Here is a 23,664-nt window from a genome sequence, read left to right as displayed (position 1 = left end):
TAATATCTAATTTTGTTTTGTCAACAGAGATCTATGGAGGATGAAATCAGTCGAACCACAACAGAAGACATTCCCATCTTTGCCATCAGTTACCTGGTGATCTTCTTGTACATTGCCTTTGCCCTGGGAGAGTACAGCAGCTGTCGGAGAGTTCTGGTGAGACGAACTTCATATTTTTTATTTCACCCATATAAATTAGATTTTTTTTTGTTAAACCTGTTCAAATTTGACAGAATCTGTTGATTGGATCGGCTGGAGTATGATGTCAAGGGAATGCCAAAAATGTACACTTTAGAATTTTCCTGCACAAGAAAAAGAGGCGCTCACTTCCTGAACAGCTTGTGTTACACGGGAGCACTAGTGGCAGTGTGGGCGCATACCATGATAAAAGAAAAATTGCAGTTCTCCTTTATTGCAATCAACTTGCTCTTGCCAAACCACACTTGAAATACAGGGTGCTCAAAAACTGTTTCTGCCTATCCACCCTCTGGCTCTGGCTACCACTTACCTCTCCATGTGTGTCATTTCCATGGTAGAAAATATTCTTTGATGAAAGATTTTAGTCTCTATGACAGAATTAGGTTTGCATTAGACCCTTTAGGTAGATCTTCTCTTCAGTAAGTTCTTGTTCCAGGTTTGGACATGGTCAACCCTGATGCTCGTTTCAATCTACTTCTATCCTCATAGGACGGACTCCATGCTTACATGTATATTTTAGACCCATTCGTAGATATATTGGGCAGCTGAAGGCACTAGCCCAACATGACAAAGATACCCATACTTTAACCTGGGCCAGCTTTCTTCTGACAGTAAATGTAAGAATTGAAAAAAACATTTGGAGGAATTCGTCTGGTTCTTTAAAGGTATTCTGTCGTTCAGAACCTTTATAGCCAATTGTCATCAAGGGCAGGCTTCTCCATACTTTCATGAGGCCAAGACAAAACCAAAGCCTAAAATTTCTATCAAATGAGAATAAGATATCTAAACCAGACATTTTCTGACCTAGTAAGTAAACAACTCAAAGGAAGACCAGTCAGACAATTAAAATTGAAAAATGTTTCCTTAGCCAAACTCATGGTCAAATGTTCCCTAAGAGAAACTCTTGTTCCTGATAGTTTATGACTTCATCTCACACCATTGTAATGACTATTACTTTTCCTCAGGTTGACTCTAAAGTGACCCTTGGTCTGGGTGGAATTCTGGTTGTCTTAGGAGCTGTTTTGGCATCAATGGGTTTCTTTAGCTACATTGGGATACCTTCATCGCTGATCATTGTGGAAGTTGTGCCTTTCTTGGTTCTAGCAGTGGGAGCTGATAACATCTTTATCTTTGTCCTTGAGCTTCAGGTAAAACAATTTCTTTAAAAATCTCATCATTACTGAATGTTATCTAGTCTTCTTGGGATAAATGAGTTGACCTTAAAAAAATAAACCAAGAACATATGTACAGTATTATGAGTATGTTGATCATTAAAAGAGAGCTCCAGATTAGGCTAGCTAAAGTGGAAACCTGCATCATAATTTTAGTTTCAATAAGTTTTTATTTTGAACAAGAAATTAACAGCAGGTTTCCCGTACGAGGGAGTAATACACAATTTGAATCACGGGAAATAAGCATAGGTCGATCAACGACTGGAATACACAAAGTAAACATTAATAGACGACGTGACAAAGACAAGGGAGAAAAGTACAAGAGGTGGGGACAACTAGATATTTCATATTGAAAAACATGAGTGAGCATAGACAAGTTGCGTAGCCATCACAAGGATAATATTAGAGTCTGTCCTAGGTTAACGTTAGTGTCCAGTTCCATCCAGGGTCTCCAGGTCTGATGAAAGATGTCCCAAGTGTCATTCCTTGTAGCTTGGATTTTTTCGTAGAGTAGAATGGTGTTCATCCTGTCCACCACCAGTGACATTGATAGAGAAGCAGTCTTCCATTTCGATGCAATGTGTAGTTTTGCAGCCATGCAGAGTTGGCTGACCAGGTTGTGAAATTTATTAGAGAAGCCAGGTACCTTAGCCCCCAGGAGGAAAACGGCCGGGTCCAGAGGGATCGCTTTACCAAACATTTTTATCACCGTAGACCGTACCCTCTGCCATAGAGCCGAAGCCACCGGGCACTCCCACCAAATATGTTTTAGGCTACCCTGGGCCCCGCACCCTCTGAAACAACGGTCTGATACATTCGGGTAAATAGAGTGTAATTTACTGGGGACTTGATAGGCTCTATGCAAGAGTTTGATAGATGTCTCAGCTAGTGAGGACTGATAGCTACCCTTAGAGAGTGTGTTGCAGTTTTTCCTCCACTCCTCCAAAGACAATGAAATATTTAAATCTGTTTCCCACTGCTTCATAAATTTAAGCTTCTCATCACCCTGGGTATTATTTAGGGATGCGTATATAAGAGAGATGGTTCCTCCGCCCAGGGGGTCATTTAAACATCTCTGTTCGTAGTTTGTAGGGCGAGGGGGGACTTTGTAATGTAGTATCTGTTTGGCAAAATGGAAGATTTGACATGTACATAGTGTCTCCTCGGCCGGGGGTGTGAGTTTTTGGATGAATTCCTGTCGGGTAAGTAGGGTGTGGAAAGGCGTACAAAGGTGTCTCAGAGTAGTTATGCCATTAGCGATCCACCAGGAGAAGGGGCGGGGATCTAGTCCCGGTATAAAGTCAGGGTTATGGAAAAGGTTGGTCAATAGGGAGGATCTAGATTGTCCTTTCGCCAAATGATCAGGGAGTGAAAGGAAAATGGTGCCATTATATGAAGTCCATTCGGGATCTTCTGCATGGCCCAGAGTAGACCTGGTAGGGAGAAGGGTGCCATGAAGGAGGATTCCAGGTTAATCCATCTGGGTTGGTTATTCCTGTTAGCACAGGCATGAATCAGTTGGGCCAGTTGGGCCGACTTATAATATAATATAAAGTTGGGTAGGGATAAACCCCCCAATCTTCTATGTATAAATAGGGTTTTCTGTCGAATCCGGGGTCTCTTGCCCTGCCATAGGAACCTCCAGATCATGGCATGGATATCATGTAATGTCTTGGGTGGCAGCGGGATGGGTAAAGATCGGAAAAGGTATAGGAATTTTGGGAGGGTAACCATCTTAATCGCATGTAGTCTACCGAGCCAGGACAGTGTCATAGAGGACCATCTAGCGAGATCTGAATGGAGGCTTTTTATTAGTGGGAGGTAGTTCCATTTAAATAGGGTCGACCTATGGGAGGTCAAATTAACCCCCAAATAGGTCAGATAATGTTCTTTTTTAGTAAATTTAAATTTGGAGACTATGTTGGTTTGGGCATCTTTTGGGGTATTGATAAACAGGGCCTCAGACTTGTCAACGTTGATCTTAAGGCCTGATATGAGTTTGAATTCGCGCAGGACGGTGAATAGATTCGGGAGTGTAGTAATTGGGTCGGTAAGGGTCAAAAGTAGATCATCTGCGAAGAGGCTTGCCTTGTATTGATCACCCACATCTCGGGGTCCATGGATATTAGGGTTAGTTCGAATGGCCTCTGCCAGGGGTTCCATAGCCAGGGTGAATAGGGCTGGAGACAATGGGCAACCTTGTCTTGTGCCTCGCTGAATTTTGATAGGGACGGGTTGTTTGGAGGGTAATTTTAAATATGCTGTAGGGCTATCGTATAGTAATTTAAGGCTTGATATAATGCCTGTCGGGATACCAAATGTTGCTAGCACTTCAAATAGATATGTCCATGAGACTGAATCGAAGGCTTTTTCTATATCGAGAGCCAGCATCAATAGAGGCCGTTTGTGATGGTTTGCTGTGTGTATGAGATTCAGGTTCTTTCTAATATTATCGGGGCCCTGCCTTTTAGGTATAAATCCCACTTGATCTCGATGGACCAATGAGGGTAGGACTGCATTGGGCCTGACTGTCATAATGGACGTGAATATTTTCAGGTCTACATTCAACAAAGAAATGGGCCTGTAGTTTTTGGGGTAGAGGTGGTCTTTCTTAGGTTTAGGGATTATTGTTACGTGCGCAATATAAAATACCTGCATCATAATTTTAACTTAAATAGGCCTGATGAACTTCCCTAAGTCCATGTCAAATTTTTAAGTAAGTGAAGAGACTTCCGGCCTCAATAATGGAGCAATTAAAGAGATTCTTCCTACTGTATTTATTTGCCTAAGCATAAATATATATTCACCCAACTACGTGTGGATACCTCATTTCAGTTTACCATGAGAATTATATGTTTTAGATGTTTGGGACAATATGTTATATTATTTCCAATAAGTTCTCATCTACAGTATACGAAATGTTGTTCTTCTTTCAGAGAGATGAACGTCGGGAGGGTGAAACACGAGAGGAACATATTGGAAGGGTCCTTGGTGGTGTGGCCCCCAGCATGCTACTTTGCAGCCTGTCGGAGTCTCTGTGCTTTTTCCTGGGTAATAATAGGTTTAATGTGTCTACTAAGGTGTAGCTATAATTACAGGCGTGCGTTCCTGTTTTAAAACTTTCTGCACCATGTCACATCTTGAAATATCTTCTTTGGTACAGGCTCCCTGACACAAATGCCTGCTGTTCGGACCTTCGCCCTGAATGCCGCCCTTTCCATCCTCTTTGATTTTGTCCTGCAGATCTCCATGTTTGTGGCCCTCGTGTCTTTGGATGCTAAGCGGCAAGAGGTAACATGAGGAACCTGGGGCACCAGGGGGAGACTACATCATTGGCAAATGGGGTTAGGACAACATTATCTAATATGATTGATCATTATATCCACTGTACTCTTCCAACAGGCAAATAGATTTGATTTCTGCTGCTGTATCAAAAGCAAAACTGAAAAACCCAAGAAGAAATCTAAGGGGATGCTAGTCTCTTTCATGAAGAAAGTTTATTGTCCCATTCTTCTGAATTCGTTCAGCCGAGTGATAGTGGTGCGTAATCCATTATCCATAATGCCAAATTCTGTATCTTTTTTTCTGCATATGATTCATTTTCCTTGTTTTTTTACTTCGATGTTACATCCCCTACTGACCACCATGTCCTTTTCTCTTCACAGATGATTATGTTCATCTTCCTCTTCTGTTGTGGGATATATTTCATGATGTATTCTCGTGTGGGCCTAAATCAGGAGCTGTCTGTACCCCTGGTAAATAGATTATTTATCTGTGCATACATGATACCAAACCAAAGTGATGTTGACCAATGCAGAAATGGATGAGAAGCTTGGGTCTGGGGTCTTTCCACCTTTATAACACTATGAAAACTGATTGTTACAGAGACAAAAATGCTATTGTAGGCGGGTTTTCCATTTTTAGAAAACCCACATTATATACCATAATATAGGATTTTGAGCTAATATAGAGGGGTTCCCCTGTTTGGGATCCTCAACTCTTGGCTAGAGTGGAGATAATTTATAAAGAGCATCCCTCTCTGTGGAGGACCTGTCCTGTCCTGCATTACACACACAAACCATGACTCTGAATGGGCACTGTGTAATACTTCATTTCTCCTGTGGTGGTGCTGCAGGGAAATTGAACACTTGCTGCCAGATTTTTCTTCAAATTATAGATGATCACTGAGGGTTTAAGCTGAAAACTTCTTGTTGTCAAATGAATCGTTCTAACATAAAGAGATTGTCCAACTTGGAAAACCCCTTTAAAACTACAATTATGCATAGTCTGCAGTACAGATTCTGGGACTTCAGGCTGCTGTATTTCTGTAGGGTTGGGATAACGAACTGACAAGGGTACCAGCTTAAGGAAGGGTAACTTATTTTGGGGCATAATGACCAATCACAGTTAGAGCACTGGAGAAAAAATGACACTTGTCACAGCAATAGGTTTTGCTTGTAGAGGGATAGGGCTTATTAAAAGGAACGTATCAGCATGATTCAACTCCATCAAACTGTTTCCATGGTCACGTTGCTCTCTGAACATAATGTCATCCACACCTTGATGCAAACTTGCTTTTTAATTTATATGCAAATTAGGAATAAGTGCTCTGGTGTAGTTAGAGCACTTCCCTGCCAAGACCCCACAGTCAAGCAGAGGAATATATGGTTGGGTTGGAAATAGAGCTGACGAGGCTGAGGCTTGGGAAGTGCTCTGACTATGCCCAGAGCACTGAAGCCTAATTTGCATATAAATTACATTGCATAAGTAAAGATGTGGATGATATTATGTTTCAGAGAGCAATATGACCATAGAAACATTTTGGTGGAAGGAGTGATAATTTTAACATATTTGTTTTAGAGAAAGGGGGCATCAGGTGGCACTATGTCTTAAAGAAGTACATTACAGATCTTGTAGAGCAGTTACATGAGTTAGTAGACCCACATTCTTCATCTGGGCTCTGACACCCACCAAAAAATGTATTAAAAAATCAATAATGTTTTATTAACTGAGGTACATCCACTATGTATAGTTATTTGACATTTCAGCCAACACTAGGCCTTCATGAGAAATAATCTTCTGTTTTCAGAGACCACCCTACCGGTCAGATGAGACTGACCAATAGACTATCAGAATATCAAGGTAATACTGATAGTCTAGTGGATGTATCTCAGTTAATAAAACATTATTGATTTTTTTCGGCAATTAAGAGTGGAGTGCCAAATTCATTTTTTTTGCCTAAGGTTAGAAATCTAACTCTGAGTCCACATTCACAAGTTCAGTATTTGGTCAGTATTTTACCTCAGCATTTGGAAGCCAAAATCAGGAGTGGATGATAAATACAGAAGTGGTGACGTGTTTCTATTATACTTTTCCTCTGATTGTTCCTCTCCTGGTTTTGGCTTACAAATACTGATGTAAAATACTGACCAGATACTGAACACGTGAACATGGCCTTATGGTAAGTGACACTTTATTTTATGTTTAGACATATCTAATACGCATTCCTCTCCAAAAACACTGACCCCTTTTGTCTGGGCTGTATTTATTATTTAAGTGATTTTTGTATGTTTGAGAAGTGTTATCACATTGGCCAAAGTCCAGCTAAAATTTGACTTCCCCTCTTGAGAGTAACCGGAAGGTACAAAGTGCAGTCCATTATACAAAATGATGTGGCAAACACCTCCTAGAGAGGGAAGTATATAAGTACGCCAATATGATCTTTTCAAACTAGGTATTAAGATCCGTGACAAAACTGTTTGAATTTCTGCTGCGGATGTGGTGCTGACAATCCTGAAAGTTTATTATAGAAATGCTTATTCTGATAAATCAACTTATTTGCTTTCATACATCAAAATTTTCCATGAATTATCTCTCCACAGGATTCCTATGTACTTACTTATTTTAATCATCTGAATGAGTATTTTGAGGTCGGAGTCCCTACGTACTTTGTGACCACAGCTGGATATAACTTTTCCTCATTAGAAGGAATAAATGGTATCTGCTCCAGCGCGGGCTGTGATAATAACTCAATGACACAGAAGATACAGTATGCTACTGATTTTGCAGACAGGTAAATGCTGCCGAGATAAGTGTGACATTGAACCTTGAGATGAATGTCCTATCTTGTTTTATCTCGCATATACTTATAGCATAGTATTGCTTGCGGTCTGGGGTAGTGATCACAGCTAAAATGCTGATTTTGTACTTGCCAACAGTGAGCACTCCTAACCACTACTATGATTACACCTGTCTTGTTGGAAGTATACTAAGGAAATGCTGATTCACTATAAATGCATGGACCCTCACTCCTCCAATGCACATCCAGGGAAATAAAAGCTTAAAAAGAACCTGTTACTTGCTCAAAAAATTATGCTAAATACTTTGTAACAAATCTCTGAGCTTTCCTGATTCTGACGCTCATTTCCATTTTGTGCTGTGTCACCCCATTGTAGAGATATTTACATTTGTTTCTTCTTGAGCGCACTATGGGAAATCTTTCCTTGTAGAGCAACTGGGCGTGTCTTCAGACTCTTCTCTGAGGGCGTGTGCTTTCATTCCTCCCTCCCAGATCTTGCTAATCACAGTTTCAGACTGCTAGATCAGCTGGTGAGCTGTGATTGGCGGAGTCTGGGAGGGAGAGGTGAAATTGCACAGCTCCAGAGAAGACCGTGAAGAAACACCCAATTGGACTGCAAAGTACAAATTTCACTTAGTGCGCTCTAGAAGAAACAAAAGTAAATATATGTCCAATAGAGCAACACAGAGCAAAACGGAAAGGAAAGTCAGAATCAGGGAAGCTCAAAGATTTTCAAAAAGTATTGTACTCAATTTTTCAGAGGTAATGAGAGATGCTCTTTAATTTCTCCACAACTGCACATCAGATTACTATGAGCCGGGTCTGATTTTTATTGTTGTACTAAGATTTATACAGTCATAAAACATGTTTCAGTAATAAAATTCCCCTGGCAGGTTCCAATTTAATAGTTTGGGTTCCAGATATCCAGGACTGAATGTTAGGACATGTGATATATAGTCATGGCCGAAAGTGTTGGTATCCTTGAAATTGTTCACGAAAATTATTGCAGATACACATGTTTTGTTATAAGTATGATTATTTCCTTTGTGTGTATTGGAAAAACAGCAAAAACCAGAGAAAAAAGGCAAAATGCTAAATTTTTCACACAAAACCCTCCAAATGGGCTGGAAAAAAAAATGTTGGCACCTATCCAAAATTGTGGTTTAACAACTTTGTTTCAAGCATGTGATGTTCATTCAGTCTCACCTGTGGCAAGTAAATCACACCTGAAATCAGATAAAAAGGGGAGAATATGACTCAATCTTTGCATTGTATGTCTGTGTGTGCCACACTAAGCATGGAGAACAGAAAGAGGAGAAGAGAACTGTCTGAGGACTTGAGACCCAAAATTGTTGAAAAATATCAACAATCTCATGGTTACAAGTCCATCTCCAGAGATCCTGATGTTCCTTTATCCACAGTGTGCAACATAATCAAGGAGTTTACAATCCATGGCACTGTAGCTAATCTCTGTAGACATGAATGGCAGAGAAAAATTTATGAAAGGTTGCAATACAGAATAGTCCGAATGGTGGATAAGCAGCCCCAAACAAGTTCTAAAGAAATTCAAGCTGTTCTGCAGGCTCAGGGTGCATCAGTGTCAGCGCAAACTATCTGTCAACATTTGAATGAAATGAAGTGCTTTAGAAGGAGATCCAGGTGGATCCCCCTGCTGACATAGAGACATATAAAAAAACTAGACTATAGTTTGCCAAAATGTACGTGAGTACGCCAAAATCTTTCTGGGAAAGCATCTTATGGACACATGAGACCAAGATAGAGCTTTTAGATAAAGCACATCAATTTACTATTTACTGAAAATGAAATGAGGCATGCAAAGAAAAGAACAGCGTACCTACCATCAAATATGGCGGAGGTTCAAAGATGTTTTGGATTGTTTTGCTGCTTCTGGCACTAGGTGCCTTGACTGTGTGCAAGACATCATGAAGTCTGAAGATTACCAACGGATTTTGGGTTGCAAGGTAGTGCCCAGTGTCAGAAAGCTGGGCTTGTGTCCAAGGTCATGGGTCTTCCACCAGGACAATAACCCCAAACATACGTCAAGGAGCACCCAGACGTGGATGGAAACAAAGTGCTGGAGAGTTCTGAAGTGACAGCAATATGTCCAGATCCAAATCCCATTGAACACCTGTGGAGAGATCTTAAAATTGCTGTTGGGGAAAGGTGCCTTCAAATATGAGAGACCTGGGGCAGTTTGCAAAAGAAGAGTGGTCCAAAATGTCAGCTTACAGGTGTAAGTAGATTGTTGATGGGTATAGGAAGCGATTGATTGCATTTATTCAACTATTTTGTCTGGAACATTTTTGGGGTTTTATGTGAAATTATGTCCAATTTGCTTTTTTTCCCTTACTGTTCCAATACACACAAAGGAAACAAGCATGTGCATAACAAAAAAAGTATAATAGAAATAATTAAGTACTTCACTTTTTGGAACAATTTCAAGGGTGCCAAACACTTTCGTCCATGACTGTAAATTTTGCCATAGATGCACTGCTAATTTGGTCGGTCTGTCAGATAATAAATAATAATCAGTCGGTTTTACTGATGCATCTTCAGTCTTAATTGTTAGAAATATATTAGATTAATTATATATGTATTTGATGTAAGGGAAAATTCACCTAATCAAAACATTACACTGACTTTCACTGCAGAAAGTTTAGACCATCAAAATAAACAGTCTGACATTACAAGATGTGAACAGAACACTATCAAATGTATGCGTGGGTATTACTGGCCCTCCATAATGGCGGTTGTTGGAGAAATGACCACCTTGCATTCTAATGCTAACTGCTACGAGTGAATGGACTGTAAGCATTATCTGCTTTATCTGTGCTCGTCTTTCATCACCTACTGTTCACACCCTGCGTCACAGCTTATCTTCCAGTTACCTCTGTGCACCCTTGCTGTCTAATCATGCAACTGATTGTGTTTAAGGCATAGATTAGTCTTTGGACTTCATTGCCATTTATTAAACATTACTCTGATTATTATAATTATTGTTCCTGGAAATTTAAAAATTTCACCACTTGGTCTTAACACTTGTGAAAGAAATTTAAAGGGGTATTCCGATCTTGTACCTTTGTAACATATATCAACAGCATATGCCATAAATGTATAGTAGATGCAAGTCCCATCAAAAACCGGGCCCCAATGCTTTCTGCTATCAGTATAGATGTGGTCTAAATTTTCATTAGTTTATTTTAATTCAGAGCAGCATGCATTTGGGCTTGTTTTTTGTAGATAAATAAGGGTCCTATTGGTGGGACCTGCATCTCCTATACATTTATGGCATATCCTGTGGCTATGTTATAAATGGACAAGAAGAAAATACCCCTTTACAGGACTTAGAGACTTTATCTTTGTATCAAGAAATGCATAGTGGAAGCAATTTTGTTAATATAGTCTTCAATATGGTGCACTCCTTTTTCTCAAAATGGCTGCTGATTGAGGAAACTGTGAACAGACCTGTCCATCAACCTTCTTCAATGGAAAAACAGCTTACTCATCTGCAGAGTTATTCTATTGGACAGGTCTGGTCACATGCTCCTCCGTCGGCGGCCATTTTGAGAACAGGAATACTGTGCGGTCTTGTGAGGAAGGTGGAAGGCGCTTTACCTGCAATACTTATATATTAGCAATTGCCACAAAATCATGTCTACAACACATTTGTTAAAATAAAGATAAAGCTGCCAACCCACCTATCTGTCATCCACCATCAAGAGAAAAATAGACAATCATCCATTTTAATAATATCCTCAGTAAACGTCTAATTTAAAATGGCTGATTAAACTGTTATAAGATGTAGACACTTACTCGGCTACTTTCTGAACTCCAATAGATGTGAATGGAGAGAGCTGTGGGGCCCCTTCTACATTCACAGCGGCTGTAAAGCAGTGACCTGTTCACGAAATAGGTGCAGGACCCAAAGGTGGGACCTGTATATACAGACAATAAAAGGCTTGGCCTAAACCGAAAGATTGAGGTCATCACTATGAGCTATGTGGGCATCCAACATCTGTCACCACCATGGTGCACTGCTGAAAACTGCCCCAACAGCGGCTGGAACTAAGTGAAGTACGGATGGGAAAGCAGTAGCGCCCCACACATTTCACTGGCCACTGCGAGTACTGCACTTCATCTTCCACTCAACCATTGATGGCGACTGCTGTGCTCTGCCTGTACGTCGCTTAGATCTTTGAGCAGTTTTCAGATGACCTGTGGGGATGTTGGGTATCGGACCCCCTCCAATCTCATATTGATGATGTAACATGGATAACCCATCAATTATTCAGTACTGGACAACCACTTTAATGGCATATTCGCAGGATATGGGATTACTGATTTAAAGGTAAATCCACACCCAACAAAAAAAAACTCTTCTGGATCTTCTGTCACATGAGTGACAATTCCACAACAAAATTCCACATCTGTAGAAGATTGTGCTATGGATTTACTTCGGATTTCACCCAACACAGCATACGGCATGGGGTTTCAAGACCTCATTCACATGGATTGCAGTTTTATTTGCTTTAGTTTTGCAGTTCGGGCCCCCCATTGTACTATATAATAAATTGTAAAAAAAACACCTCTTGTTCTGGTACCACATTGTTCTCCTATTGAGCTAACACTAAAGTAATTATTAAATGGCTGTCTCTTTCCAGATCTTACTTGGCAGTGCCAGCATCTTCCTGGGTTGATGACTTTGTGGACTGGCTAAATCCCACATCAGATTGCTGCAGATTATTTAACGTTAATAGCTCCTTTTGCTCCTCCACTTCCCGTAAGTAATAGCTACTGCATGAGGTTGTTTTTTTATGAATAGCTGTACATTCTCTAAAAACTGACTCTGACGGACATAGCAGTCAGTGCAGATGTCTATAGGGTAGGGTTCTATGATGTGGCTGAAAACCATTCCTACATGAGGTGGAGAATTACGAATGAGGGCACAAGTTCCAACTCTCCCCCAACAGATGATGTTGGAGTAAACTCAAATGAGACATGTTGAATCAAACCACTTTTTTGTCTCTCCCCTATTCTCATGTGCACATTGAAGCATGAGAAGCAATGGAATGAAACAGAAAGGGAGAAGATACAGATTAGATATTAGAAAAAACTTTTTGACAGTAAGGGTGATCAATGAGTGGAACGGGCTGACACGAGAGGTGGTGAGTTCCCCTTCCATGGAAGTCTTCAACCAGAGGTTGGACAGACATCTGTCTGAGATGGTTTAGTGAATCCTGCATTGAGCAGGGGGTTGGACAGGATGACCCTAGAAATCCCTTCCAACTCTAACATTATAGGATTCTATGAATGAGACCTCATACATGCCTAGCTGAACCAAATATTTATCTGTATTGGGAAGCTTGACCAGCTTTAGATTAAATTTCAAAGATTCCACAACATAAAGACGTTCCATCGATGTACAGTACCTATCTGCCGCAGATCCTACGTATAAATGTCAGAAAGGTGAAGTCGGGGCACATTTATGACTGACTCCTCCACCCATTTGGAGAACAGTGGTCCTCTCATCCACATACTGCCAGGTGTATCTTCCACATGACCTCCGCATTTATGATTTACCTGGTCATCAGTGGTGTGACTCCTATATAGAAGACATGTTGCATTTGCACAAGATGTCCAATATGGGAAAACATCAACTTTAAGGCTTTGTTCACATATAGGGAAACAAAGGCTAAATGTATTCATAGGACCTTGCGTAGCCAGTATATGACAAAATGGTATCTTTTTTTGTCATATGCTTCACCAGAAAAGCATAGTCTGCTGCACTTTTCTATATAGTGGGAGCACATAGACAACGTACGCAACTGTGTAGGCCCCAATGCAAAATCTCCATCAGGACCCCCAACTATTGCAGGTTTTTAATAGTGATAGTCTTTTTATATGGGCCAAAGGGAACTTTTAGGCCCCCTAGGCTTCAGGGCCTGGGAGCGATTGCAACCCCTGCACCTATTTTTGTTACACCCCTGATTAGTCACATCATAGCCAAGGAGCAAAAGGTCTAAATTCCTCAAAATAATCCTTGATATAATGGCAAATGGCAAGTGTGTGTGTGTGGGATGGGGGGCAGACAGATTTTGTATTGGGATCCTGGAAGCCTAATGTATGTCTAATAATAAGAAAAAATAACTCAGATCTAGATTAGTCAATATAACATCTGCCTTTTGTTGGTTTGGAGGACTGTACATACTAATGATGATTATATTTCCGACAGCCACACTTACGTGTTTAAGGAAATGTATGAAAAATCCAGATGGACCTCTGAGACCAACAGTGGAAGAATTTAACCAATATCTACCCAACTTCCTGGGAGACTATCCAAATCTAAAATGTCCAAAAGGGTGAGTAAAACCGTCACTACATCCGGCCAGCATTCCAGTATTTTAATAATGAGGGTCATACAGAACCAGATATTTAGTCACTTTTGGGTGCTGATATAGCACTAATATTCCACAGCGCTGACCTAAAATGCACATTAACCTCTCAGTGTGATTGTGAGAGTCTAGAAGAAAACATGAGAAGTCAAGGAAAGATTGAGAAGGTGTAAACTTCATGCAGATGTTGTCCTTGGTCAGATTCGAACCCATGTCTCCCTTGCAGCATGGAGACACCATGCTGTTTTCCCATTGAATGTTCCAGTCTTTACAAATATGGTTTACATGGATGGATTAGTTCCAAATATAACATGATCTTATATTTCTTTCTAGGGGGCTGGGTGCTTATGATAATGCTGTTAAACGGAATGATGCGGGAGAAATTATAGGTAAGGAACATCGCCTGTGTTGTAAGTATGAAATGCCCCATCCTAGCTCTTGTACAGGATTGATATTCATAAATTTACTTTGGTTTATTATCTGCTGCAGCATCTCGTTTTATGGCCTACCACACACCCTTGAAGAACTCACAAGAGTATACAGCAGCGCTGAAATATGTCCGAGAACTGGCTGCTAATATAACAGAGTCATTGAGGAAAGTGCCAGGCACGGATCCTAATTTTGCCGTTTTCCCTTACACGTGAGTTTCTACCTTTTCCCAGTAAAATGATCGCAAGCAATGTAGCAAATATAGGGATACTTTGGGTTTGGTATTCAGTAGAGTTGGTGCAAATTGATTCCATAGGAACATCAGCCACGTCAGTAATCAGTAACTGAAAGCCCTGAAAAACCATCTCCTAGCTCCCGGGAACCCGCAACTCTAACTCTTCTGTCGATGAGCCTGACTGTTGTGACCCCATATCTGCATTGTGCCACATTGATGACATTGTGCCAGGGTGGCTAATCTGAAGAAGACCCGCAAATGCCGGCAGGTGGCAGGTAGTTCTCAGGGCTCCAGTCCAATGGCCACATACTACTGATGTGGCCGATGGATGGATGGACCCCGTCCTACAAATCAATTTGCACCAACTTTAGTTTTAAATACAGTCTCTTCCAAATGATTTCTTCCATCAATGGGTGGGGAGCTGACTCCTAGGATACTTATCCTCAGAAATAATGGGGCCATAACTAGTTTTAGAACTACGTCTCCTTTAATTTTTTTCCCCTGCTATCCAGAAGACCTCCGGGAACTGCAGCACATCCCTATCCACTTACATGAAGCTGTGCTGCTCTTTCCTGCACAGGTAGTACCCTAGAGTGTTACTGTGCAAAGAAAAAGCTGGTGAACGACTACAACTGATATTAAAGGGATGTCCCCAAAATAGTATGTTTCCCATAATATAGGGAAAAATTTACTGATTGCTAGAGATCCCAACGGAATTGCGCATGCTCGACCTCTGTTCCATCCATTGTCCATAGAACTGCTGGAGAAGGTCCGGTACAGCACTACGCTATTTCTGGCAATCCTATGGGCTATGAATGGAGGGAGGTGGAACATGTGCCCTTCTCATTGAATATGGGGCTTTTCAATGCCCGTTCCCGGGGCCCAGAGGCCTCCTTAGTGGATCGCTGTGGGTCCCATCAGTTGGACCCCCAGCGATCAGTACATTATTCCCTATCCTTTAGAATTACCCTTTAATATTATGGTTAATCTCAGTGATATGCCAGAATATTATGTACTAGGAATATCCCATTATGTATATATTTATATATATATATATAGTGTTACTTGGCTTTCACATGAAATGATCTTCCTTCTCACCATATATAACCCTTCTTTACACAGGATCACATACGTCTATTATGAACAGTACCTGTCAGTTGTCCAGGAGGGGCTTTTCACCTTAGCCATTTGTCTGCTGCCCACCTTCGCTGTGTGTTGCATCCTCCTGGGCATGGACCTGCGCTCGGGATTAATTAACCTGATTACCATTTTTATGATCATCATAGACACAGTTGGCGTCATGACTATATGGGGAATTGATTATAACGCTGTCTCTCTTATCAACCTGGTAACGGTGAGTAACTACTCCCTATCATATATCCATATTGTTCAACGGCAAATGCAAGATTTTTAACCAGTAATTTCCTTATTTTTTTATTACCTAAAGATAGCAAAAGACCAACTTACTATGTCCCATGTTTTTATATGGGATGATTATTATTGATAAATATTGCTAATAGTAATAATAGTGGTTCAGGGGTTAGTAATTATTATGTCAGACAGGTATGTTATAAACTGAAGACTAACAATCTTGGCAATTTAGGGTTAATAACGGTTAATATGGTTAAGGTTAACACCAAATATCTGCAGTGGATGTAATTTCCTTTTATTGTTTTTATTGTATTATTTATGTAATGAGATATGTAGACTTTATATATATCCTTTTATTGTATTATTATTATTTTAATATACAATATATATCTATATATATACACTAGATGGTGGCGCGATACTAACGTATTAGGTATTCTAGAATATGTAGGTAGTATATAGCACAGGCTACGTACTATATTGCACAGTGACGTAGTATATAACACAACTGTATACAACAAAGGAAAACACCAGCGCTACCAATAGAAAAGATACCCTTTGCTGCTGGTATCAAAACAGCCAGATGCCAGGGCTGTCAATGTAAGTAAACAATATTAGTAAAACAGGATGATACCGCGCTAAAGGGAAATGTCTGTGCTGAGGAATCTATATACCAATAGGTGGAGTATACAAAAGTTGCCCCTATTAATAAACTCCCCGCTGAGTCCCTGCTACTTGTGATGGGAAAAAGTGGAAGGATAAGTGCACTGTGATAAATACTATGCTGAGCACAATGTGGTACCAGAGGTGTTGGCACTAACCAATACGAGTCTAACTCACCGAGATCTGATGATAGACGTAGTGCCAGAGCATGTAGTATATTGCACAGCCACATAGTATATTGGACAGTCATGTTGTATATTGCCCAGCTACATAGTATATAGCACAGAGATGTAGTATATAACAGAGCCCACGCAGTATGTAACACAGCCCCCGTAGTATATAGCAATGTGGGCACTATATGCGTGGTTAAAAAATAATAATAATAATCTTTATTTTTATATAGCGCTAACATATTCCGCAGCGCTTCACAGTTTGCACACATTATCATCACTGTCCCCGTTGGGGCTCACAATCTAAACTCCCTATCAGTATGTCTTTGGAATGTGGGAGGAAACCGGAGAACCCGGAGGAAACCCACGCAAACACAGAGAGAACATACAAACTCTTTGCAGATGTTGTCCTTGGTGGGGTTTGAACCCAGGACTCCAGCGCTGCAAGGCTGCAGTGCTAACCACTGCGCCACCCTAGACTTAAAATAAACATATACTCACCTTCCGAAGGGCCCTTGAAGTCCTGGCGCCTGTGTACGGTGCACGCGGCAGCTTCTGGTCCCAGGGTTGGTATGAGCGCAGGACCTGTGATGACGTTGCGGTAACATGACCGTGACGTCATGGCAGGTCCTTCTCGCATAGCATCCTTGGCACCGGAACCTGCCGCTTGCACTGCCGAGGACAGCAGGCGACGTCGGAGGGCGAGAATAACCTTTTTTTTTATTATTATTATTTGTAGCATTAGATCGTTTTACTATTGATGCTGCATACGCAGCATCAATAGTAAAAAGTTGGTCACACAGGGTTAATAGCAGCATTAACAGAGTGCATTACACCGCGGTCCATTAACTCTGGCATTAACCCTGTGTGAGCGCTCAGCGCTGACTGCAGGGCCGTAAAGCAGCAGCCATGTTGCCGCCAGACTATGGCCGTCGCTGATTGGTCGTGGCAATGGTCGTGGGTGTTTTGCCGCGACCAATCAGCGACTTGGATATCCATGACAGACAGAGGCCGCGACCAATGAATATCCGTGACAGACAGACAGACGGAAGTGACCCTTAGACAATTATATAGTAGATATATATATTATACTGTAGTTCATAGTAAATAATATTTCTTTATTCCTGGAGTCACCACTAGGGGGAGCTCACCTCTGTGCATTGATACAACTCCCATAGGACTCAGTACTAATTTATATGTAAAGTGCTCCCCCTAGTGGTGGTTTTGGGCAGCAGAAAATATTTTATTGTATAGAGCTGTTTGATTCCCTTATAAGAGGGATACATGGGTGTCTGCATATTAGGCAGTTTCTCTCTCCCTACTACAGATTATCTAATGTCCCTTCTATGCCTGTTATTTTGCTTATAGGCCATTGGGATCTCAGTGGAGTTTGTCTCTCACCTTACACGATCTTTTGCCATGAGCAACAAAATAACCAAAGTAGAGCGTGCAAGAGATGCCACTATCCACATGGGCAGCGCTGTGAGTATAAGAGACGGGATGGGAACAAGAGGGAGACACCATAATTCATAGTAAAGTGTGCAAGCATTTTAATGTCTTAAAGGGATTGTCTGCTTTATTCAAATTCCCTTTAAGAAATTCTAATTGTTATCAGGGGAGGGGTGGGGGGGAAACTATTTTGGACTCTGACGGACCCAGCTCCTCTGTGCATTATGTGGACAGCGATTTGTTTTAATAATGGCAGTGTAGTGCATCCTTACATATTTTTGTGAAATATACTAACAGAAAAATGACTTTAATTGTCCAAAAGCAGCCAATCAGAGCCCAGCTTTAATTTTTCTTAAGTTTTGATAAAATGAAAGCTGCTCTGTGATTGGCTACTATTCATTTTTTTTCTTGCAGACAGTTTTGATAAAACGTCTCCGATTTCTCTAATATTTTAGAAGACGCGTGTTGACACATATTCCCCATTTTGTTTGACCCCCCTGTGTCTGATTTCATGTCCTTGTGTTGCACACAGGTATTCGCAGGAGTAGCAATGACAAACCTTCCAGGAATCATTGTCTTAGCATTTGCCAAAGCGCAGCTCATTCACATCTTCTTCTTCCGTCTTAATCTGACCATAACTCTGCTAGGACTGGTGCATGGCCTCGTCTTCCTCCCGGTCGCACTCAGCTACTTTGGTAAGTTGCATGTAGATAGGCAGGAACATTAATGAGACCTGTGGCATGACTGGTGCCAAAAGAACAAATAAACTTACAAAACCTTGTATGCACATACTATACCTAGAAGCTTATAGATTTACTATCAGACTCGGACTGGCCCACAGGCGAACAGGTGAATTCCCGGGTGGGCCCGTGCGCAAAAGCCTAACCCCCACTACCTTATCTGAGCAGTAGTTGGCAAAGTGTTTGAAGGGAGCATCTCATCAAATATTTGACAAATTACTCTGTTTATTATTATTATTATTATTATATAGAAGCACAGGTAATTTTGTGAATGAGGGTGAAGTAATATTTGTATGTAGCTGAACAGTGGACCCCCCAGAGTCAATGTTATTGGTGGGCCCTTGGCACCCCAGTCTGACAATGCACACTCTACCTTATAAAATTATTTCTTTATTTTTACATCACGTCCTGCCATATTGCAATATCACTCGTGAGCGCCAATAATGAAGCACATTGAAGACAGACTATGTTTGTCCTTTTACTAAGTCCAGGCTTAAGCCCCCCATGCAGCCATCTCCCTTATCCCCCCATACACAGAAGCAAACAGCTCAGCTGAGCATTCCTGTGTTCTCTGTGTGAGAGTCGCTGCCAGAATCATCTCCCAGAGAATCAAGGTACCAACCATTGGAAATCCAGCAGGCCGCATTCTTCTTTCCCCCTAAAATTAGGGTAGAGTCGGGAGACCACAATACATATTAGACTGTTGAGCGAGGAGGTAACGACAAACTTAGGAAGCTAATCGAGAGCAGTGAGGTATGTGGTCAGGTGAACCGATTGTCCCAACCTAGATTCTTTAAGATGTCTATAGGGTTTCAGTGACGGTCAATGAAGCGGGCCTGTGTCCTTCCAGCTGGGTCTGTAGTACCCTAAGCTGAGATCCTGAAGAGTCACGTCAATTTGAATAATATTAGAATTGTTAAATTATGGGAATGTGTGTACTAAAATAGACGTGTCAGGAGACCTTCTTTATAAGAAGAGGGAAATATATCTACAGTAGTTTTATCTTATGCTCTAACGCAAGGAATCATTTATTTTCAGGTCCCGATATAAACCGAGCAGTGTTACTGCAGTATCAGGAGAAAGAACAGAAGGCCAAGGACAGTAAGGAGCAGATTGATCCTCATGCATATTATGAGACCACCATCCCGGGAGATGGGAAAGCGAGGAATGAGGAGAACGGCACCCACATGTACAGCAACATGGCATTTCAGGAAGAAGAGAAAAACACAAAGGAGAACGGAAAATCTTAAAAGAAAAGCTAACCTTAAGGACAGACTTTGTATGACTGCTAGTGCTGTCCATTACCTCATGAACTACTTCAGGATCCAGCCACTTCTGCAATAAGTGACATGTATCCAGACATGGCATCATAGACTTCACACTAAATGTGACTTTGAAGGACGTTATGTAAAGGTGTAATCTTCTGGGTGCCAAAAGAGCCCCCAACTAGCGCACCTAATTTATAGCACTTGTCTCTTTATATAGGACTGGGGGACCTCCTCAGATTCCAGGACCATGGTGCGACGGACAGCTGTGCACCGTCGATGGCCAAAAGTCCTGTTTCCGCAAGCACAGTTTCAAGAGGTTTAGAAAAAAACCATGACTAAAAATGGACATTTTGGAGGCACATGCCAAGTTCTCGCGTAGCATTAATGCTGCCTTATTTCAGGTACAAATTTTCAGGATCCCCATAAATGTTTATAAGGAAAAAACACAACCAAACAAAAGCACTTTCAAGAGCGTGTTTAAATGGGTATGAGTTTTCAAGAAATAGCATCCACTTTGCTTCATTTAGACTTTCTGTTCAAGCAAAGTAGTGGAAAAAATGTGACGCTTCCGCTCTATGGAAACATGGCCTTAATGTCCTGAGATTGTCATTCTAAATCATGGTAAGTAAGTTGTAGTAAAGCCGCTGGTATTTGGAAGCCTACCAGGACTGTCGTAGGCAGGACACAATGTGGAAGCAGTTGATTTTTTTTCTTTTGTTTCCATTAATATTATATAAAATATAAAAAAAATATTGTACAATAAAATAGTATTTTTGCACCTTGTCTGTTTTACCCAGCAGTGGTCAAAAGCTGCAAACCTCTTCGCTCTGGATTAAGTGTTCTGGTTGATAATATTTATCTTACACTGTCGATTTTTGTTGTTTAACTCAAAACCATGTAAACTCTGTGGTCCCTCCGAGGGCCCTTGAGAAAAGGGGGCAATACTGCTTGATCTAATCATTTTTGCTACCGAGAATCCGCGCATGATTCTTCTCGGCAGAAATACTATATTGCTAAAAATTGGTACAAGGGCCAAATAACAGATCCTGTGTTGATGAGTGACAAAATCCCTTCTTATTAATTGAAAGTCCATTTTGACCTTTGTTATGGAGTCTCTCTTTTCTACATATGTCAGTAGTTTGATCCCGCTGTATATGAGGGACAGACTTAGGTTAAGTGTCTAGGACCTACATACATCCTAGTAGTTCAGCGTTAATAACCCTTTCCCTTGGCTGCAGTTTGTTTTACAAAAAAGACTCATTAACTTTACTCACCCTCCCCTGGTCCAGCATTAACTGGTGTAACAAACAGTGACAGCGCTGCAGCCAAATCGGGATCTCAGGGATTCTGCTCAAGTTGACAATACGAACAACTAGGGTTGAGCGAAACGGGTCGTTCATTTTCAAAAGTCGCCGACTTTTGGCAAAGTCGGGTTTCATGAAACCCGATCCGACCCCTGTGCGGGGTCGGCCATGCGGTACGCGACTTTCGCGCCAAAGTCGCGTTTCAATGACGCGAAAAGCGCCATTTCTCAGCCAATGAAGGTAAACGCAGAGTGTGGGCAGCGTGATGACATAGGTCCTGGTCCCCACCATCTTAGAGAAGGGCATTGCAGTGATTGGCTTGCTGTCTGCGGCGTCACAGGGGCTATAAAGGGGAGTTCCCGCCGACCGCCATGTTACTGCTGCTGATCTGAGCTTAGGGAGAGGTTGCTGCCGCTTCGTCAGAAGCAGGGATAGCGTTAGGCAGGGTCCATTAACCACCAAACCGCTTGTGCTGTAGCAATTTCCACTGTCCAACACCACCTTTGGTGTGCAGGGATAGTGGAAGCTACATTTTTTTTTTTTCTCAGCGCTGTAGCTCATTGGGCTGCCCTAGAAGGCTACCGGATAGCTGCATTGCTGTGTGTACGCCGCTGTGCAAACCAACTGCTTTTTTCAAAGCACAAATCCTCTTGTTCCTTCCTTTCTGCACAGCTATCTTTTTGGTTTGTACACACTTTTTATTTAATTTGTGCATCAGTCCACTCCTTATTGCTGCCTGCCATACCTGGCTGAGATTACTGCAGGGAGATAGTAATTGAAGGACACTCCCTGTTTTTTTTTTTTTTTTTTGTGGGAGATTAAGATTGACATTTCTGCTAGAGTGCCATCCCTGTCTGTGTCATCTCTCACTCAGTGGGCCATAGAAAGCCTATTTATTTTTTTGCTTGATTTGGGTTATAAAATTTACCTGAAAAAATCACTACATCAATCAGTGGGAGAAAAATATTGGCCTCAGGGCTTGTGTGCCACTCTTGACTCCTGTGTGCATCATCACTCACTCAGTGGGCCATAGAAAGCCCATTTTTTTTTTTTTTGCTTTATTTGGGTTCTAAATTCTACCTGAAAAAATCAATAAATCAATCAGTGGGAGATTAATATTGGCCTTTGGGCTTGTGTGCCAGTCCTAAGCGTGCCATCTCTCTCTCTCAGATAGTGGGCCATAGAAAGCCTATTTATTTATTTATTTTTTTATTGGGTTTATAAATTTTCCCTGGAAAAAAAAAAAAAAGTGGGAGATTAATATTGGCCTCTGGGCTTGTGTGCCAGTCCTGAGCGTGCCATCTCTCTCACAAATAGTGGGCCATAGAAAGCCTATTTATTTATTTTTTTTTGGTTTTATAAATTCTCCCTTAAAAAAAAAAAGGGAGATTAATATTGGCCTTTGGGCTTGTGTGCCAGTCCTAAGCGTGCCATCTCTCTCTGTCTCTCAGATAGTGGGCCATAGAAAGCCTATTTATTATTTTTTTTATTGGGTTTATAAATTTTCCCTGGAACAAAAAAAAAAAGTGGGAGATAAATATTGGCCTCTGGGCTTGTGTGCCACTCCTGACTCCTGTGTGCATCATCTCTCACTCAGTGGGCCATAGAAAGCCTTTTTTTGTTTTATTTGTTTTCTAAATTCTCCCTGAAAAAATCATTTTATTTTATTTGGTTTCTAAATTCTTCCTGAAAAAATCATTTTATTCTATTTTTTTTTTCCTAAAGTCTCCCTGAAAAAAAAAAAAAAAAACAAATCAGTGGGAGATTAATATTGCCCTTTCTGCTTGTGTGCCAGTCTTGACTCCTGGGTGTGCCATCTCTCTCTCTCTCTCCAATTGTGGGCCATAGAAAGCCTATTATTTTTTTAGCTTGATTTGGGTTCCAAAATCTACCTGAAAATATCACTACATCAATCAGTGGGAGATAAATATTGGCCTCTGGGCTTGTGTGCCACTCCTGACTCCTGTGTGCGTCATCTCTCACTCAGTGGGCCATAGAAAGCCTTTTTTTGTTTTATTTGTTTTCTAAATTCTCCCTGAAAAAATCATTTTATTTTATTTGGTTTCTAAATTCTTCCTGAAAAAATCATTTTATTCTATTTTTTTTTTCCTAAAGTCTCCCTGAAAAAAAAAAAAATAAAAAAATCAGTGGGAGATTAATATTGCCCTTTCTG

The 23,664-nt window shown here is 41.0% G+C and overlaps 1 protein-coding gene across 1 annotated transcript in view; it reads left to right on the top strand.

Moving 5' to 3' along the window:
• Positions 1 to 20,970, top strand: part of NPC1L1 (NPC1 like intracellular cholesterol transporter 1) — a 28,180-nt gene extending 7,210 nt beyond the window's left edge. The window contains exons 6-20 of the mRNA XM_069766701.1: positions 28 to 156; positions 1,164 to 1,346; positions 4,307 to 4,421; positions 4,534 to 4,661; positions 4,773 to 4,910; positions 5,036 to 5,125; positions 7,253 to 7,443; positions 12,132 to 12,250; positions 13,703 to 13,829; positions 14,196 to 14,251; positions 14,352 to 14,502; positions 15,649 to 15,880; positions 18,099 to 18,212; positions 18,712 to 18,874; positions 19,958 to 20,970. Of these exons, the coding sequence (XP_069622802.1) occupies positions 28 to 156; positions 1,164 to 1,346; positions 4,307 to 4,421; positions 4,534 to 4,661; positions 4,773 to 4,910; positions 5,036 to 5,125; positions 7,253 to 7,443; positions 12,132 to 12,250; positions 13,703 to 13,829; positions 14,196 to 14,251; positions 14,352 to 14,502; positions 15,649 to 15,880; positions 18,099 to 18,212; positions 18,712 to 18,874; positions 19,958 to 20,169 (2,148 nt within the window). The 3' untranslated portion in view covers positions 20,170 to 20,970. The remainder of the gene's footprint in view (positions 1 to 27; positions 157 to 1,163; positions 1,347 to 4,306; positions 4,422 to 4,533; positions 4,662 to 4,772; positions 4,911 to 5,035; positions 5,126 to 7,252; positions 7,444 to 12,131; positions 12,251 to 13,702; positions 13,830 to 14,195; positions 14,252 to 14,351; positions 14,503 to 15,648; positions 15,881 to 18,098; positions 18,213 to 18,711; positions 18,875 to 19,957) is intronic.
• The last annotated feature ends 2,694 nt before the right edge of the window (positions 20,971 to 23,664 follow it).

The sequence above is a fragment of the Ranitomeya imitator genome, chromosome 4, assembly GCF_032444005.1.
Source record: "Ranitomeya imitator isolate aRanImi1 chromosome 4, aRanImi1.pri, whole genome shotgun sequence".
In the NCBI taxonomy this organism is placed as follows: Eukaryota; Metazoa; Chordata; class Amphibia; order Anura; family Dendrobatidae; genus Ranitomeya; species Ranitomeya imitator.
This window is presented reverse-complemented; position numbering and strand designations above follow the sequence as displayed.